At 38.1% G+C, this 21,185-nt stretch overlaps 1 protein-coding gene across 2 annotated transcripts in view; it reads right to left on the bottom strand.

The window, feature by feature from the left end:
* Positions 1–499: 499 nt before the first annotated feature.
* The window catches only part of LOC129763546 (synaptotagmin-14), a 42,817-nt gene continuing 22,131 nt past the window's right edge, over positions 500–21,185 (bottom strand). For both annotated transcript variants that reach the window (XM_055762740.1, XM_055762747.1), the window contains one exon: positions 500–21,184. In XM_055762740.1, coding sequence (XP_055618715.1) covers positions 20,978–21,184 — 207 coding nt within the window. In that variant the 3' untranslated portion in view covers positions 500–20,977. The remainder of the gene's footprint in view (position 21,185) is intronic.

Raw genomic sequence — 21,185 nt, 5'->3', positions numbered from 1 at the left:
GGTACACACCCAATTTTACGTACGTTTTACTGTGTTTTACTGTTCTTGATACTTCGTCAGAACCAACGTCCAATTGCTTGTTTGGACCATGAGACCCTGCTTCTGCGTCCAATTTGAAGAGCTATAAGCTGCACGCGGACACATTCTTCGGATATTGTCTCTTAGATTTATTGGAATTGTATCGTTGTATGGATTTTTCTGTAATGCATACTGCAGTGCGTGGAAGCTCAAAACAATTTTTCTTCTTTCCGCTTCTATCTTTTGGGTGTATCGTTGCAAAACTTTCATCACCGAAAGAGGAGAACTTTCTAAACAATCTATTGTCAAAACATTCCAGAACTGCGCAGTAGAGGCGCTGCAATAAAACGAGCAGTGCAGTCCTTCTTGGTGTTTCCTTCTTCCGGCTCAGCACGACATAACTCGAATTGTGTCTATGACGCTACAGAATTCTTTCAGAATCAATGGTACTCGTGAAAATAACGAAAGATAACGGAATAGATATTCAGTAGAAAATGCATGAATCTTTATTTGAATCTGACATTACAGAAGTAAGACAAAAAATTAAGAAATCTCTTTCTAGTTTGAGTTTCCTCCAATATGTTAATTCATAATCGTTCGTTCCCTAAAACATACTTTGTAAATGATTCCACCTGTGTTCGAGAATTTATCGGAAAGCTCAAGCAAACAGTCCGCTTGTAAAGTTGCTCTATTTCGCTATTAAAATGTGGTAACTATAGTAGGGAACGTGCGCTTTCCTTAACGAATTAAATTAAACTGGTATCACTTCTACACGTTTTTCATTTCTTTGATTCGTTGAGATGCACATATTTCCGAGGGACACAACTGATACAGCGCCCTCGCCTACAACTAATCAATGATTTCACGTTTCGTTCGCGCAACTCAATACAACATTGGAAAGCATCATAATGTTGAATGAATGAGTTGTAAATGTTATTTTTTTTGTGTTACTTAGAAGAGGACTAACTATCAACAGGAGAGAAAAATGATCATTTGTTTCTGCTTGTTTATTTGCCTTTGCCTAGCTTCCTATGAATTTCGGTAAGAGAAAAATGTTTGGCCTTTCTTTTGGTCAGTTTCAATTTTTTTGTTTGTTTGATGCAATTATTTAATATTCGTTTGCCTTGTTCGGGATTTCAATTGCTATCTTTCTATCTACCAATCAGAGTTGTGTTTGTTATGCTTGCGCCTAAAAAAATTGTATTTACACATGTGACTCTGTGAGTTGAATCATTTCTTCGTTAGATTTTCCAGTGTGTGTGTTTGAAAATAAGTGTTGTAAAACATGGGATTCCTATTTTCTTGTCAGTTTCCTCCATCTACCGAACAACTCAAAAACAAACTTTTTTTTTACTGCTTCCCTCTTTTCTCAAAAGCTTTGCCATGCATAGAATAGTATCACAAAGGTGTAATTGTTTAAATAGTCAATATATTTTTTGTCGGAAAGACGATGGACAACGGTGTGTTAATAGTTACGCACTTGAAGGTTGCTTCATTTTGGTTTTTTGTTTAGAACATACATTGAAGGTTACAAAAATTGGATTTATCTTTCCCTCGATCCGTTTTCTTTTGTTTGTTTTTTTTTTTTTGGTTCCATTTGATTCCACAATAACGACGAACTTCTTTTTTTTTGGGCTGTGTATAAAATTACAAAGTTCACCTTCCCCAATGTTCGAATCTGTCACAGAAAGACAGTCCGACAGTGCCTACATCGGGCATCTCGATGCATTGTTACTCACTTATCCTTATAACGTTTGCTTTTGGCTCATAGTCACACATTGTTGTACCACATCTAAATACGACAAGAGTTTGAAATGGTTTTTTGGTTTTGTTTTGCTGTTTTTGCTCCTCGTTTTAGGATTATTTTATATATTTTACATGATTTCTTTTAAGTATGTGTTATTTGATATCTTTAATTCTAAACCGTATTATGTTTTTTTGTTTCTTTTCAATTTATTATTACTTGTGGCTAGAGAGGGAATGAGATAAAACACGCATAGGATTTGATGATTTTTAATGGTTTAGTTTACACTTATTTTGGTTTTTATTAATATCGACAAAATGGTATCTTGAAAGACTGAATTCAAAAGGCTTCGTTTGATGATCGATTCATAGTTTGTGTACGTTAGTGAATAGTTTCTGGACTTTTCGATTTAACAGTGGTGAGTGAACTGCTATTCGTGAGCATTCTGTGTCACAGACAAATGGATTTGTTCATGTTGTTCTAACGGGCTGTTTTCAAAACTCAGTATTGAAATGATTGATTACGTCTAGAGAATAAAATATTCCAGCGTGAATACCGCCAGGATAAATAAATGAAAAAATTATCTGTCTGCAATGTGTATTTTAGACAAATCGGCTTCAACTGAAACATCCAGTACACCACGAGCCATAAAATGTAACTCTTGCCCGACATGCGATTCAGAACAGGATTATTTGTTTTCTCGGAATATGTTTGGCGATTTGAACGAATCGAACGGTTTTGCTCGATACAAAAAAAAAAGAATGAAAAATATTGCTGTTCAGTTCCTAAAGAGAATTGAAAGATTGCGTCGCAAGCCCCACCATTGTGTGATTTTTCTACCAGCCAATATACATAAAAATTGCTGCCCGCTTCGAAACAAGCAGTCATTTTCTAACCATGAAGTACTTAGCACCATCAACCAAATTCAAGGAGAACCCGAATGCAAGCAAAGTATTCAAGTCCAATATCAGCAACAGGAGCGGTAACAATGCAGCATGCACATAATCGTTTCAGTTTTTTTTCCTATTACAGCCTGAACGAAAATACAACGCATCAACACTTCGCTCTGGCGCAACGTATTTTCTTCCATCATTTACCAAGCATAAGGTGTCAATTTATCAGTTCTTTACTATTTTTCCAAGAGAGCTCCCACTTCCACTGAAGGATCGTGAGCCTCTGCTCCCGTCTATCGATCCAACACACACAGTAATGGAATTTTGTTTGGATGAGGACCCGCGTCGATTTTCATGCCGTCTGGTTGAGAGTGCTCCTGTATTGTTATTTTCATGCGTAGTCAAAGGTAGATTGAGGTGGTTAAGAAATGTGGTATTCTGGTACCCTATGCACGATTGATTAGTCATCCAGCTAGTAAACAAATGGCAGTTACGGCGTGGCTTCCAAAGGGCCTTTTTCCAGGTCAATAATTGGAGTTTAGCGTTAGCTTTTCAAAACGCCTTTTGACGTAGAACTACGTATTTCATTAAGGGTGCCAAATCAGAAAACAGGTCACGTTTTAATGAAATAAAGTTAACGTTAATAACTATTTTTGCCGCGAATGGATTTTGGCGATTTACATACCAAACGAATCGGAAATTCCCTAAGATTTGTTTAATATGCTATACATTAGAATCCCTTGGTTTGTAAATGGTTAAAATTCATGAAAACTTTAAGCGTTTCCATTTTCCCATACATTTGTTCTGTCCATTTGTGTGCTTTCTGAAATGAAATGAAGAAGAATGAAGGGGAATACTTGCCTAGAGTATAAACAGTGGATCTCGCTGAGGCAAACTGTTAGAGGCGAATGAACTGCAAAGTTTAAAGCCTCTTAAAAACAAAGAAAGAAGAAGAAGGCAAACTTTCATTCGGCATCGGACTGTTGAGCAATCCAGTTCACTTTGCTTTCACTGCGCTTCGGTCTAAGATTGGACCCCACCAGTGGTAATTCAAATTGGATATCGTCGTGTGGTTTTTCCAGTTCGTTTTTCGCGTTATTCGTATCGTGTGTTTTTCTTTCCGCGTCATAAATTGGATGCTCCGCATAGTGTGTGATGAACAAGAATAAGAGGAAGGCTGGCTCGAGCCCAGCAAAAAACGAACGCATTGTCAGGGGCAATAAAATTTCGAGGCAAGCGTCATCTAATGATGCACGCGATGTTGATGCAGTCAAAAGCACTCGCACTGAACCGAGCCTTCGCATCGAACAACAGCGAAGTTGGCGACTTCGGCGCGTCGGTGGAAAAAGTAAAAGCCGTTACCCAGGCAGCAACCAGTTCCTCCCGCTGGTGGTGAAGGCGGTTGCTCTTGACAAACCTATCAGCGAATTCGCATCGATGGGTGTTACAGCAGAGTACAAGCTGTGTGGCATAATTCAGTCTTTTTCCAAGCAGTTAACATTGTTTGTTCTCCGTCATCATAAGGACTTCGTTAGTGCTTTTGACATTGCATGAATGCATTACACTGACGTTATTGCGAAGCAGGCGATAAGGTTGTGCGCCAAAAAATCATTTGGGGAATACCAAGCATCTTGAATGTCGTACTGGAATGTTATATAAGTTATTTGGGTTCGCGTGCCAGTCGCAAAACTGCCTTCAACTAGGATTGCATTTGCACTAGTCTTGATCATAATGAAGCAATGCTACTGTTTTCGAGGTTGTTGATATTAAAAAAAGAGTTTATTTGACTTGTTTGATCACCAAGAAAGTGAATGTCGTTCTGGAAGTTTGTATGTGATTAGGTTTCGCTTGCCAGTAGCAAAACTTCCTCCACTAAGGGTGACGGCTGCGCTTATCTCGAGTATGAGAAAGTAATGCAACTTTTTTCGAGGCCAGTAATATAAACAGAAGTGTTTCTTTTGAGAATAGCGCAAAATGATGATAAGTGTTTATATTCCTAGTAGTTTCAAGCCACCAACGTATGGCTCTGTATGCATGCTTTGGCGAACGCTTGTTTGGCGCTTGGTTTACGTTGTACGAACGATACCTGGAGGTGCGATTCCTTTGATGCAATACTAAATAACATGTAGCATGATATTTTATGCTTGCAATTGTTGTCTTTGTTGTTTCCTCGCGGTGCCAAAGTTATATTGATATAATCGAATGTAATCGAGTATATGTCAATTGCGAAAAAGACCACCGGAATAGCTTTCGAGGTAAATTTTCAATGCATTGACATGAAATAAATTGCGACATACGATCAGCTAGTGTATTGTTCTGCGAAGGCAAGAATGAATCATCAGTCAATTATCGTCAACTGTTTCTACAATAAAAAAAACATTTCAGAGATTATTCTACTAAGCAGTTGTTTCTAAAATTTCACAGCATTATAGAATAATATCCGAAGGTTTAAACAAGCGACTTTTATAATATAACAGCGTAGTTCTACGTCAACAATGCGGTCGTATCTAGGACACAACTTCCTATAATTTTTTTTCAAGGGCCAAGGGGAATGGGCTTAAAGCCTCTATAGAACTTTTTTTGGTTTCAGAATATACCGAGAGCAAGCATAGTTTGAAGCTTGCACTGACGCGCAGAAGCAAAGCAAAAGAGAATGATTGTGAATTATATTATTTGAGGGGCTTAGAATGCAAGGGGTGTAAGTGACTTGATCGATTTCTCTTCATCAACTTTTTCTTTAGTTATTGACTCAATTGCAAAAACGTTCCAATTTAAGTTTGCTATAGAATCTGATAGGTGAGGTTCTGACCTATCTTCCACATTGTCAAATACAGCTGAGAATGTATTTGAGGCTAAGCTATGACCAAAAGAGAGAGTCGATGTAGAGAAATCGATCAAATCACTTACACCCCTTTCATTCTAAGCCCCTCATTTATATTATTATTTGCGTAAATAATTTATATTATGTAAATTATATTACTATTTGCGAAACATTCATTTTTCAGCCAGCGGAAACGCTTTGAAGAGTGAGTTATGAATAAAAGATCGCATTCTGATATAATTTCAAGATTATTGTTCTCAAATCCGAAGTGAAGACTCGGTGGAAAGCTACTTCGCGTCGGCATTCGAGCGTTTTCAAATATAAGATCACCTGAGGCTGCAGTATGCGTGTTTGGCCATGGTTTTGTTAAGAGATACTGAAAACAGTTTTTCAGTGTCGCTCGAGACAGTGAGGAATCAACAGTACATGTTAATGTAGAGGCGTAGAGTTAACTTGAAGATTTTATTGCTTCGCTGCTTTGGAAATGGTTTGTGCCGCTCAGTACATGCATTTAGTTTGCTTAAATTACATCTACACTGTATGGAAATATAAATAAGAAGCAAGATAATGGACCACGTGGTCATCTGCCATTTTTGGCCCTCCATGGATAGTGATAATATTGAATATGTGATAGCATGTTAACACTAGCATCCGTAGCTAAAGCAACTCACCAGGTTCATGATCGAGGCACCCATCGCGCGGGTAGCCTTTTCATGTCCAAAATGTCGTGCAAAATGTGTCCCACTCGATCTTTTGAAATACCTACGACCTTAGCTAACTCACGTAACTTCACTTTACGATCGTTCAAAACGAGTCGATGCACTTGTTTTAAGATTTCTGGATTCGTAGCCTCTTTCGGCCTTCTAGAGCGAGGTGCATCTGCGGTGCTTGTACGGCTCATTTTATATTCACAAAACCGCTGATAAACCGCGTTCTCGATTGAGCAGAAGTGGAATAACTTTGATTGTTCAGGAGTAATACGATATTCGTCTATTTCCATTTTCTATACTCAGGTGACACTGAAAAAACTGCCGTTTGTGAACATATGAACGAAATGTCATCAACTTCACACATGAGCTAGTGAAAGACAAACCTCTCGAAATGAATCTTGTTCATTTTTAGTGACGTCATCTGTTGAAAAATCCCGGGACTTTTCAGCCCATCTAGCAGGTTCCAGACATCGTCTGGAAAACGGAAACATGCTACCATTTCGTTCAACCGTACCGGTAAAAGGATGCAATTCACTTCCAGAGTAGTCACTACCACTGGAAGCATGAAATATGAATAAACCAGCGAACTTCACACCTGGATTAACTATATTGCAATACGTGTCAACGCAATATTCAAGTTCTAAGTCCCAACAGTGCACACAGAAGCGTCTGCTCCCTCTGTTGGAAAAACACAAGAGTCCTACTATCTTCTACGATCTATTCAAAGAATGTTCTGGAGTGGTACGAAGCCAGCGGGGTCTCTTTCGTACCCGAGGACATGACCCTCCCCAATGCTCTGGAACTAAGGCCCATCGAAAAATACTGAGATATTATGAAGCAGGCACTACGGAAGTATCTCAAGGAGGTCAACCCTTAGGAAGACATAAAAAAGGGGGTTTTCCGTACAGAAGAAGCTGCAGGTGGATATTGTACAGAGTTAAACCTCCTCCAGAAGAAGCTGCAGGTGGATATTGTACAGAGTTGATAAACTTTTACTTAGTCGCGGCAATACATACACATACTCTTTACAGATGCACGAAGGTTGTGCAGTCCACTGATCATTCAACAAGAGCCAAAGGTTGTACCGCTCATGACAACTCTACACGAGCTGATGATTGCGCCGGCTAGTGACCATTCTATCCTGGATTCCTCGAGGCGAGAAAGACGCACCACGCTAGATATGGGGTACAGACTAGGGGGGCGTTGCTGATTAATGGTCAGCTGCATCCCAATAGGAAGTATCCCGTGTTGGGCACACGTACAGAGCATCGAAGACTGCAACATACCAATTATGAGAACACTTGTAATACTAACCTCGAGCCAACCGCGAGTAATCGGTTACATATTACTAACATAGTTGTAAGACAAAAATTGTCAAAATATTGGACTCCCGGCCCCGTCAGGCTAACGCCACATGTGCCTTAATAAAATATATATTTTGGGAAAAAAAAAATTGTACAGAGTTAAGTGTGGAGTGGAGTTAAGCGTAAGGTGCGAGCATGGTTGCCATATTTACAGAATATTCTGTATTTTACAGATGTTTCGCCAAATTTCAGATACAGAATCTGTACATACAGAATTACAGATTTTCGCCAAGATACAGAATTTACAGATTTGTTTTTTTAATCCCATTCGGCAGAACGAAAGCAGCTTATGTAGTTGAATCGGTCATAGCCATAACTCAACATGATGAACTAGTAGAGCGCATGAGGAACAATGACTTTGCTATTAAAGGAGATGAATCTACCGACCTGAGCAGTCATAAAACTCTGGCCCTGGTGGTCAGGATAATGGATAAGGAATCTTTGCCTGCAAAAGATGATTGTTATGCTGCAATAAAGGTTGTCTTTGCTGATCCCGTTACCCTTCCGCTACTGTGCAGTTTGCCAAAGGTAAAATCGATTATAAGAATCGACTAACGGGATTTGGCTCTGATGGGTCATAACAACTCAGTAATGCGATTGTTCAAAAAGAAGGGTTCTGATATGATCGCTATTAAATATATATGAGGGGCTCAGAATGCAAGGGGAATGTAATGTAAGTGACTTGATCGATTTCTCTTCATCAAGTTTTTATTTAGTTAATAACTTAACTGCAAAAAGGAGTCTGCTATAGAATCCGATAGATGAAGTTCTGACCTATCTTCCACATTGTCAAATACAGCTGGGAATGTATTTGCAGCTAAGTTATGACCAAAAGGGAGAGTCGATGTAGAGAAATCGATCAAATCACTTACACCCCTTTTCATTCTAAGCCCCAAACATGTCATTCTTTGGCACTGTGTGGTAGCTATGCTTGTGAAAAAAAAATGGGTGGGTTATATCTATGATATAACCGCAAGGTTGACGTGGGACTACCTTAGCTTAGTAATCATTTGTTTGTATTGATTAAATTGAATTGAATGAAATTGAATGAAACAATACGAATTGAATTCAATATATTTGCGTTGTGAGTAAAAAGTTCGAACAAATGCCATGTCTCTAGTGTCTAAACGATTTTACCATGTACAGGTCGGACTCGATTATATAGAGACTCGATCATATGTGATTCGATTATATACAATTTTGGACTCGTTTACAGTTTGGATTTTTTTTTATGTTTCAAATATGACTCATTTCAAGAAGAACTCTAACCTTTGAACGTTAAGGTGTAATTTAAGTGGCTATTATATGTACAGTGCGGTAAAAATCGTGTTTTTTGAAGATTTTGTTTGAATGTTCACCAGGAATTGTTTATATCGATATTGCAGCCAAACTAAGAAAGAAATTGGGTGTCAATAAACAGACTGTAGAGCGGTTAAAAAGCTTCAATTTAATTGATAGAAACAATCTAGTTAAATATAAATTTTAAGGATGAAATTAATAATAACACATTGAAAATTATTAACTTTTAAGTTTTTCACTTCCAAAATGTTTCACTACTATATCCTGTACTAAATTTTCTCATCTTTCAAATGAAAGCAACAGAATCGTCTTCTGTAGCGTACTTTGTAATGTAGTTTGAGGCAACAGAGTCCGAAACAAAAAAAAGTTCTATAACTCTGTCATTGTTGAAATTCGAACATATGCGTAGAAGGATTTTTTTCATCAAATATAATCGTCTATCACCTCCTGAGAGAATTTGGATAAATTCATTTTTTTCATGTGAGAAAGGTGTTTTCTGTTTATATACAGGATTCGATTATATACAGTAAAAAGAAATCAGAAACTGTATATAATCGAGTTCGCGCTGTACCTAAGTTTAGAAGACCGTATTAGGGAAACGCGCTCTAGTCTGCACAAAGGCAAGCGAGTACAAAAGTACTCGCAGTTTGCATGTATTTGCTATCCCAATTTCCCTAGACACCTTGGTTCTGAAGCCTGTGTTGAGGAAACATATTTAGTCGGAACAAAAATGCCCCCGATTTGCATGTATTTGTAATTCCGATTTCCCCTCGCTCTATGGATTCGAAGTGTTGGGGAAACACATTTCAGTCGGAACAAAAATGCCTTCGACTTGCATGTATTTGCAATGCCAACTTCCCCACGCTCCTTGGATTAGAAGTCTGTGTTAGGGAAACACATTTCGGTGGGAACATAAGTTCCCCTTACTTTCATGTATTTGCAATGTCGATTTCTCCAACGCTGCTTGGTTTTGAGGTCTGTGTTAGGGAACACATTCCGGAGAGAACAAAAGTTCCCCAACTTTCATGTATTTGCAATTCCGATTTCCCCAAGGCTGCTTGGTTTTAAAGTCTGTGTTGGGGAAACCGTAAAGCGGGCCAATCAAAACGAGGCAGTTAGGGCGTATAGATAACGCTTAACATTTTACAGTTATTCAATTATTAATCTAATGCAAAATAACATTTTATTAATTGCGATAGACGCGTAGAAATATTCCCTATCAATTGATGCAAACATCTTTCCGATCCAGTAAGAAATGTTCGAGTTATAAGCATTCGAAATCTTGCATTTTTTCCTGCATGTTCAGTGTTTATGTTTTCATTTTACCCCCTATATATTCCGGTTAGACGTAGTCACACGTCAAAAATCTAGTATAAAGGGTGCTTATTGGCGACATCCCGGACCGAACTTCTCGGATCACGTCTAAACTGCTTAACTACGCGCTTGTGATCTTTTTCACTGACGGAGCATCCATTTTTGCCGTTCTTCACCTTCCGGTCGATGGTTAGGTTCTCGAAGTATCGTTTTAGTACTTTGCTGACCGTGGATTGGACGATTCCCAGCATCGTACCGATGTCCCGATGTGACAACTCCGGATTCTCGAAATGAGTGCACAGGATTAATTCACGACGCTCTTTTTCGTTCGACGACATTTTTCCAAATTTACGAAAAATTGACAGTGAAGCATGGCCAACGTGATCTATACACTCTTATCTGATTATAAGCGAAAGCTTAAGATATAATTCCTAAAAATTAAATTTCTACAGCGTTTTTTCCGTGATGCAATTTGATGTGACACACCCTTTACGTAGAACAACTTATGCGTGATATCTACAGTTATACGTCAAACAGCCCAAAACTTTCTGCTGAATTTAAGTCCATACAGGAAATCGTTGAACCTAAGTCGTTGAATATTCTCCATCCATCAGTAACGATATGGCTTTTGTTGGAGGCAGTGGTTATGTGAGATCTTGAGCGATTTGCAGTGCTTTCAAGTTGGGCATTTTATGACTAAATCGATTATGCTGTTCCTGAATTATGTTCTACCGCTCATCAATAACTTCTCAATTTTGCGAACATTAGAATGAGACAAGAACGTTATTGTGAATCATGTTGAGTATTTTATGTTTGAAGAGCAACGTACAATGATTCGCTGATGCTGACCTTGATGTGAAAGAATTTTGAAGACTTTCTGGAGAAGCCTGAGGATGTTTACGTTGGTATCGATGCAGAAGATTGGATGCAGCTAGGAAGTTGATCTCCAAATCGAGTTGACGGGACTTCTATATTGAACTCGTTAAACACATTTCCAAGCGTTTTGATTTTCAGCGATCCGGTTATCAAAACTTCGACCTTGATAAACCCTCAAACTTTCGTCAAGCTAACCAAACCTTAATGATTTGATGCGCCAATTCCCTCAATACGTTGAAGCAGGTAATAGACAAGGCTTGGATAACTAATTGATGCTGCTCAAGACGAATCTTATGGGGAAAAAATTAAATGACTCAGATATAACTTGGTCCCAGCTGTTGTCAAAAGGCGTGATCGGAATTTTTTTTTATCTATTGCAAAGGTCGTTTGTAAGACACTTTTTGATAGTTCCACATTATCAGCGAGTGTTTCGCGAATATTTTCGCTTTACAAAGCCAACAAAACAATGTCCAGAAATCGGTTGCCTCCTAGAGTCCATCATTACTCTATTTTGAAAGCGAAGAACGATGTATCGGCTCAGGAATGAAATTGATAGAAAATTTAAAGGCAAAATTCATCAAAACCATATATAAATCATACATTAAGAGGGTTATGAAAAAACCTTTTTATGATTTATCTGGATGTATTGATACGACTTTAACAACCCAAAGATAAGAAAAATAAATTAAATTAAAATAATAATTTTATTTATTAACAAATTATCCATGTGCAGAATTTATTGGAGTTTTCAAAAGTGCTTTTCGATTTGCCGTGCGATGGTTGTTTATTGAATGATTCATCATTTTCTATTCAAACTGAAATATCTCTGTATGGAAAGGTCCTACAGAAACATTCTAAGAACCAAATAAAAGCTGGTTGAGAAGGTTAATTGGATTTGCTGTTGAGTTGGTTAGCAAAAAATTGTGTTAGTCCAGAAAATCTTTGAAAAAACAGAGAAATATCGATTTTTCATTTCTTCCCGATACTGTTACCCACTACACACCAAGATAAAAATATGTACGTAAAATATTCTAACACCTGAAAGTTGTAGCTTCAAAATGATGTACATCCCATGGATGTGCGTTGATTTTTCACGAAGTTACAGCATGTCAAAAATCACTTAAAATTTCCGAATTTCCGCACTCTGTTCCCCTAATTTTTTTGTCGCGTGTATATTTTAATTAAATATTCTTTTCGCTGCACTTGGAATACTGCCATTTTTTGGCTGCTAAAAATGTACGATATTAATTTGGGAGTCATTTTTATATAACAAATCCACGATTTTAGAGCACCGACAGCAAATTCTGTTAAAATTCGTTAAAAATGCAGTGTTTTTCAGTGTAAACGTACGATTTAGGATCAACTAGGTTAGATCATGCAGTTTGGACATAGGACTATGTCTTTGATCTCTATATAGGGGGGTCACTCTACAAAAAATGTAACGTTTCATTAAGAGTTTTCAAACGCGTTTTACCCAAATTCTCTATTGCGACATATGTTGTGTTACATACCATCAGACAGGAAATTTATCCAGCATTTTTTTGCTTAGAACATGAACAGTGAATATAGTAAAAAAAGTTAACAATTTGAGGATTATGTGGTTCCGGATTCTATCACGTTATCTCATTTAACCCGTTAAAGAATACAAGTTTATACCGGAAACGTTTTTTTCAGAATTTCTTTTTGATGTATCAAAAGAGAAAAAAAAACAGATTTTGAAAAATGAAAAAACTCAATTCAAATGCAATTACTACACACAATCACAGACCTATGTTAAGCTCCCGTCCGTGACATCAACTTTTTTCAATAAAATGAATGGTGTATTTGATGAAATATTCTAATTTTTTTTTTTTTTTTGAAACTCTATATAAAAACAGGTTTGTTCGTTGCACTAGAAATATTGTTTTGATTTTTGCCTAACCAAAGGCGCAATAAAGTGGAATTACAAGACAGTGTTTTTGAGATTAACGGGCCGTGGTAACTATATTGCCACCAATTTTTTCAACTGTTTCAATAGTTAAAAAATTTTCAAAGGTGAATATGTGTTATTCCTCATGTAAGCATTATATTCTCTAAAGTTGAAGTCGATTCGTTGCCTAGTTTCCACGGCCTTGTAAAACGTTAATTCCACTTTTTTGGAAGACGGTCCGGTATAATCCAGTTTGGAGAAATGAAATCATATTTTTTTTTTTATCTGTATTATAGTGATTTTCAACTCATTTGACTGGTTCGTCACTTTTTACTTCCATTTTTGGAAGAATGTCGGGAGTGAGAATCGAGCTCGTGACCTTTAGCGTGAGAGGTATGTTACCACTACGCCAGATCGCCTCCTCATGAAATCATATTAAAACTTTCAATTGGAAGCAATCATCGTCCTTTCACATGTGAAACTGAAGCGATATGAAGCCTATTCAAATGATAATTAACTCTTTGTGATCGTTTGTCTGCTCTCAACTACCACAGCAAGAAACCATGCTAATCTCATATTTCACTCAACCAAGTATGAGCTTATGCTTTTCCTTAACGAAGCTTAGTGTCTAGTGAACCTGTTCACGAAACAATACGGTGCTCCTATGAGTAATAGATAACGGTACTCAGTATCAAACAAAGTAGTCACCCACACAAAACATCGCACAGTGCGTTGCATGCATAGGAATGTGGGACAAAAATCACAACAGCAGAATTTAGCCAACACTTTGGTGTCTCAAGCGACAAAATCTCTTTTATATAAAAACATCACATTGAAATACATTGTTAAATTAATACCAGTGTTTGCCAAATGATCCACTCATTGAAAAAATCGCTTTCGTCCGTTTAAATATGATCTTTCAGGAAACATTTCCCCCAGCGGTATTCTATTGTTGTTATGTGCTGCAAATCACGACACAAAAGAGAAGGAGACAACTCTGCATCGGCTCGCACTTCATTGCACACCAGCATGCAAGCAAAGCTATCATATACGCTTTCGGTGCAGAAAGCTTATTTTCTTCTTTGCCTCTAACACAGTGATTTTCAACCGGTGGGGAATTCCCCCCTAAGGGGGAATTTGATCATTATAAGGGGGGAATTGTGCGAGAGAATACTACACATATATTTCGCAGTTGACAATGTTTATAAACATTTTTTTGAAAGGATCAGCTTGAAAACATTCTATGCAGCAATTCTATACACATAAATTTGCTTCATCGGCACTAAAACGTCAAGATTGACATATTGTCTTGGTCCAAATACTTCCACCACTGCATTGTATACGTATGTAACTACATGTAAATGTTTCCATCTTTTGTCGTCTTGACTTACTGTGAGCCGTGTTTTGATACCGTCCTGCTCACTCTCACAAATAACACCGTGAACCGTGTTTATGGTTCACAATAAACGTCAACTTGGAACAGAAAATACTCGTATTGATTTGTGTGAAAAAGCAGCATTTATCACGAACTCCAAGCAGTCGACTTATGCTTCATGTTGGATTTGCAATTCGACAGGCTTTCCAACAAACAGTGTAACTTGTGGACTTTCTGAGTGAGGAAAAAATCGTACTGAAACTTTACGTTCACGATTTGTATGATTTTGAATACGTAATTTTCTTCATCATGGTAAATGTTATGTTTTTTTTTGCAGGACATAGCTATGGCTTCTAAAATAAGGAAGTACGACATATCGTATCTTCAGTTCGGCTTCTCATCATTGTGAATGAGGAGGAACGACCGCAATGTTTGATTTGCTTGAAAATCCTCACCAATGACTCCATGAAAACATGTAAATTGAAGCAGTATTTCAAAACACACCTTCAATACTCGGATAAAGAAGTAGATTTCTTCGAACGAAGTAAACGGAATGTTAAAATGATGAAGATGGATAGAACCGGAAATTTCTTCTCTACAAATTCGAAAATTGTTGAAGCATCGTATGTCGTTTCATTGGAGATTGCGAGGCAAAAAAAGCCTCATACAATCGGAGAAACGCTCATTAAACCTTGTGCAATGAAAATGGTGGAAATCGTACTAGGAAAAAATTGGCTGCAATTCAATCATTGGGTTTCGTGTACTCGGTAATGCCATCAAGGAAGAATTCCTGTTATGTTCCCCCTCGAATCAACAACAAAAGGTTCTGACGTTTTGGCGAAAGTAAGTTCATTCTTCGATTCTACTGACTTTCTTAGGATAATGTTTGCGGTCCCTGTACTGACGGTGCACCAGTAATGATGGGAAACAAGTCAGTATTTCAGGCAAGTGTTAAAAAACTTAATCCAAAGATAAAAGGAATCCATTGCATGATACACAGACAAGCTCTAGCTCCCAAAACACTACCAGAATCTTTAACTGTTGTTTTGGAGCAAATAATCAAAACTGTAAATTTTGTGAAATCAAGTGCATTGAACTCGAGACTTTTCAAACAATTTTGTGCAAGTTTGGATTCTAATCACCAGATGCTATTGTATCATACCAATGTTCGTTGGCTTTCGAAAAGAAAATGTAACAGATCGGTTTTTCGAATTGAGAACTAAGGTGAAATCTTTTCTTAAGCTGCAAGAAAAAAGCGATCTTTTGGTAGTGGTAAGCAACCCTGATTGGATCATACAATTAACCTACTGGCTGATATATTTGGAAGTCAAACCTCCATCATAGATTTGATTGATTCGCTAAATGCGTTCCTCGACGAACTTCAGAATTGGAAACATAAGGCTGAACAACTTCGCAATCTTCGAAAGAGTTTCATCAGTGATTGAGTGGAACAGACGAAAAAATAGTACCAAAGACCATCAAAAATGAGATTGTGCAGCATTTGTCATCACTCCATGTTGAATTCGAAACATATTTTCCTGATATGAAAAAACAAGATCTGGACCTGGCTCGAAATCCTTTCCGACTGGCAGTGACTAAAGTTCCCGCTCAATTTCAGGACGAATTCATCGACCTTCAAAACGACTCTGCTGCGAAAGATTTATTTGAAGACAAATCACAATGCGAGTTCTGGACTACAATGATCGATTCTTTCACTTTCTTCTGATATGAGGGGGGGGGGGGGAAGGACTTGGACGAATTTGGAAAAGGGGGGCATGGAGCAGAAAAGGTTAAAAAACCACTGCTCTAACATATGCATACCGACCTCTCCATGCATCATGAAACAGCAGGATCGTACGGACAACGCAAAGCGAAAGATTCATCTTCAGCTAATGTAGCAGATCCTGATTTTTAAGTCTCAGAGAGTGCAAACTATATGATTATTTAGCTCGATAGAGACTAAGGGAAGGGTAGTCAGATTATATTTTCCATTTTAACGCCTCTATCCCTTGAAATCTCGCGTAACTTTTGAAAAGGTCCAATGTAACATTTTCCTCAACTCGAGAAAAACGAAGTTGAAGACCCAAACATTATTCCGCGAATTGTCTTAGAAGGTATCGATCTTTATCAGTACTTTCACCACTAGCAGTCAATAATACCTTTGAAAAACCAATCGTAACTGTTGTTTCGTGATTTAAGCTTAAAGTTGAAGCCTCGGAGCGAAAAATGTTACATTGGACATTTTGAATGCCCGCGTTTGCACATTGGACATATTGCGTTGCACGATAAGAGTTTGAAACTAACTACTAAACAACAATCCAAATATCAGCATATCGTTCTAAAGACAGATTATTATTGTTATCACTCGTTGAATAGCACTGAAATCGATAACAACACCTGAAAGAAACAAAAACTCAAAACGACCGAAGTACGACTTCGTTTTGTTTTGACTGCTTTGTTACTTCGGACTTTTCGAGCGTCAGAGGAAAGTGGCGTCCGAAGTAACAGCCGAGTGCTCAAAATCCGAATATGTACATTGGATATTTTTTGTATCGGTGATAAAAAGATGAACAAGATAGATACGTGAACGATTGTTTTTGTAATGCATTCAATGAATGAAAACTAATGGCGTGCATCCCTTAACTCGATTTGTTTACATTTGTTACATAGGACCTTTTCAAAAGTTGCGCGAGAAATGTGTATATTCATATAGACCGCATAGTTTTACTAGCAACACCGCTCCAGTGAGAAGTAAAAACTCTCGCGTTTTATCTCTTTTCCCATTCGCTGCTCTCCGCAAATGGTGACGTAATGATGACGTAATTTTTCTTGTATCATTTATTGTTTTGCACTTGTCTGTGCAGTGGGTTTCGCTATAGTAAAATGGGACGATATATGCGGTTCAAACTTGTATGCAGGCTTCGAAAATAGTGTGCCATGTTTGATACAGCTCGAATATGCAAACAACAGTCTTCGTTCCTCTCTTAGTTTAATCACTAAATGTTACAAAAGTGATTGCTGACATTCATACAAGTATCTGAATGATCCTCTCATATTTGGTTATATGTTCGTGAGAGTTTACTTGCATGACACAGTGTGTATCATTCGATTTTGATCGAAATCCAAACACTGATTAATACGTACATAGTTCACAAAAAAACAAAAAAAAAAGTTTATTTTTCATAATCTTGCATCTTGTTCAAGGGAAAATAATTCCGACCAGTACGACACCCATGCCCAAATTTCACACGATCGCAAAGGGTTAATAGGGCACTTTTAATCGTCAAGTGAAAGAAACGAAATTGAAGAAACGATGTTTCAGTATGCGTAGTGGATACACACAATCGAAATTGAAGTTTACTAGAGAGAGAAAGAAGAAGTAAAAAAAATCATTTTCATCTTTTGGTTTCGAAATTGTCAACCCCTGGTTAGAAAGCGAGTGTGCCAGCCTTTTACGGATTATCCAGACATCCAGACTGTCCTTTGTCTAGTCCAAACTTTTTCATAATTCGTCCGGATTTCTACGGAAAACTTGATGAGATTCATGAATTTCTGAAAATGAATCCTCTGAGGATGTCACATCCATGCGCGAAAAGATGACTGTTATTAGAAGCAGTTGCTCAGAGAGCCCTTGGTAGGTTTGATGCTCTACGAACCTCTTTTAGTTTCGTAACGAATGCTTATCATGTAGATGTAGAGTCTAGCGACTTTTTCGAACGGTACCAGATTTGTTTCAAAGTAGTGTTTCAATGTATGATAGGTATACCGTTCCATCTTCTTCTTTCTTTGTTTTTAAGAGGCTTTAAACTTTGCAGTTCATTCGCCTCTAAAAATATACCGTTCCATATGTATCAAAAACATCTATTTCATAAATTTCGAGACAAATCCAGATTTTTTATTCACCCGCATCCAAACTTTACTTAAAAACACTTGGCAACCCCGTGTTGCAACACAACAAGAAGAACGCACGATATAAATGCTTTGAAGAATAGTATGAATTTCTAATTGATATAATGTAGCATTGATAATAAATAAGTTGTTCTCAAATTCGATTGTCTAATCACAATGGATTATCAACCTCGGTGTTACCTCAAATTATCGTAATAAATTCATTTTTCGTCACCTCGGTTTCAGTACAACTGGCAGCTAATCGTTCGTGGAAAAAATCGTGATCTAGAATAAATTTCAATAATCTTAAGCGCTTGAAAAATAATTAAGCTTCTTGAAATTCATCCAGATCCGGATCAAGTAATGGTAAAATAGCGTAACCAACCATTCAAACACTGGTTTCGACCGTGCCTCTCCGCATTTGCAGCAATGAACAAAATCCACAAAACAAAATCTGCGACGTTTTTTGAGACTTCGGCACAGAACTGGACGACGTCCGAATCATTCCTATCGCTGCCCATTCGAGGCTATCAACCTTGGCTTCTACTGGATGGTTCATAGTTAATGATGGGGAGTTGAAAAATGTTCCTAGTAGTGTCTCGTACATTGTCCTATCAACCATGTGATTTTTGCTTCATGCCTAAAAGAACTGGCCGCCCTCTGAGGCGAGGCGACTTTCAGAGCTAGAAACTCGCAAATGTAAATAAATCAATGGAAATCAATAAACTCCTCCTTAATTGACCGTAACATTGTTTCTGCTCCTTCAGCTAATATTAAAGCATTTCTTTTGTATAGTTATCATTTACCAATTGTTTCCGTTTCGCCAATTTCTGGCCGCACTGTATTTTGTTGCCAAACTCCAATTACCAAAACTTTAATCCCCATTACCTTAGTACTACCAATTTTAAGATTCACTAAGTTGCGTTAATTTTGATATATAGTATAAACTACAGTTACAAATTTTAATCCTAACCCGGACCTTTTCCCACAAATTTACTTTTGCTTCGCTTCAATGTCCCCTCATTTCACTAAAAACAGTCTTTGACAATTACTTCGGTCTCTGATCAAATAGGTTACTATTCGTGTCGTTCAAAATTTTGCTACTTGTCTAATTTTGTTTTTTTTTTCCGAATGGAGGAAACAAAACATATGCTAACCGAATGCAACCTCGTAACTAATTCCAAAGCGTGGGAGGGTGGGAAATCTTCTAATTCTGTTTCATTACTCCGACTGTAAATTGGTCACCTAACCTCTCGCAAATTTCGCTTAGTCTTTGTTGCTTCTTCTGCCTTTGCATATGCCCTCCCCGGACAGCCCATTCGACACAAATGAACCGGGTTTCGCGGTGTATAAAAATACATTAGAGTATGTCACTTGTTTGAGATGGTTGTTGTTAAATAGTAGGTTTCTTGTCTCCCTTACGAGATAATTTCATTAACAATAAATGTATGTGTGTGTGCGCGATTGAGTTTACAGTAAATTTCCTTTGAAAGGTACTAAATTTTATCATATATTTTTTTGCTCCTGCTCTCCTTTGCCTTCTAACCTCTGTAATATTTGATTTGTTCGTTTCAATCAGTATAAAATATAGTCTCTCTACTGATCCCAATAAATATAGATATATTTAATATTCTTTTTGCTTCCAAAACCGAAAACAAACTAAGGTTAGCTCCCAATTAGTTAGTGGTTACGTTCCAATGTGGTTTGTATCCAAAATAGCGTTTATATTTTCGTTTTTTTTTTGTTTCAGTTTCCTAAAATAGAATTCTCTCTCCCGTCTTCGTGACGAGAACAGGACAGAATTTAGATACAAAAACAGGTACGAACTATTAGTGAAGGGGCAAATGAATCACGCCCGGTTTGGATCCCGCTTCCAAAATGACGCGGCGTGCTTCATTAAGTGGCCCAATGTTTCCTAACACCATAAACTGAAACTGTATAATTTTGTTTCTTATCGTTCCAATTGTTTCAAAAAAGATATAAATATTTCTTATAATCCCACCCCTTAAATTTGTGCTTCTTGTGTTTTTTACCCCCGAATATCCGTTCCGCTAAAAAGCTTTTCCAATTATCAATTTTTTCACAACAAGACCTCTGGTCTTCAATGCTTCTCTCTCATTGGTGTCGTTTCCAAATTCTAGAGACTGCTTGTGTGCTAAATATATATACTTTAGTAAGAATTCACATGTATATGACTTCCGTTTGATTGGGTCAAATATTAACGTTCAGAGTTCGAATCATAATCCTAATGTGTGAGTTACATGCAAACATCAAAAATGGTTTGGTTTCAAACTGAAGTGACCACGATGGGTTAAAATGTGGAAACAAATGAATGTCACATCTAGGTATAGTTACATCTGCACACCTGTCAAACATTGAACTCCATTGCTTTCAATCTCTCTCACTCGTTTTCTCGACTTCGCTCTCATTCGTTCGCGAACGCGCTCTCTCTCTCTCACTCTCTCATTTTCAGTGTATATAAACACCCAAACTTGAAGCTTAGACAAACTCCAGTAGGTCACTCCCAGGCATCATTGAGATATCGACGGCTACCGAGTCCCGATTGGACGGTTTGGGTTGCCACTCGTCCCGGGCAGATGGTGCCAGCGATCCTCCCGCACCACTGCCACCACCACCACCACCTCCACCACTGGAGGAGCTACGGCGCACTTTGTGCGACTTGTGGCGGCCACCCGTCACCGTCACCTCGGTGATATCCTCGCTGATGACCGTGCTCTGCCGAGGGGAGAGCCCTAGCTAGTTGAATCAGGAATCCACCAGCACGTGCCATCGCGTCACCAGTTCCGAGCGGGGGTTCATCGCGTCCCGCATATCCCCCCAGTGGCCGTTCTCCTCCGGACCGCTCGAGTTGAGCCCCAGGCTGAACCAGCCGACCATCTCGTTGCGCTTCATGTTCCGTTTCGCGTACACCGACACCATCAGGGTGACGTCGTTCAACTGGAATAAGGCCACC

This window comes from Toxorhynchites rutilus, chromosome 1 (assembly GCF_029784135.1).
Source record: "Toxorhynchites rutilus septentrionalis strain SRP chromosome 1, ASM2978413v1, whole genome shotgun sequence".
NCBI classification, from domain to species: Eukaryota; Metazoa; Arthropoda; class Insecta; order Diptera; family Culicidae; genus Toxorhynchites; species Toxorhynchites rutilus.
Note: the sequence above shows the minus strand (reverse complement) of the source record. Positions and strands in the feature narration are given on the sequence as shown.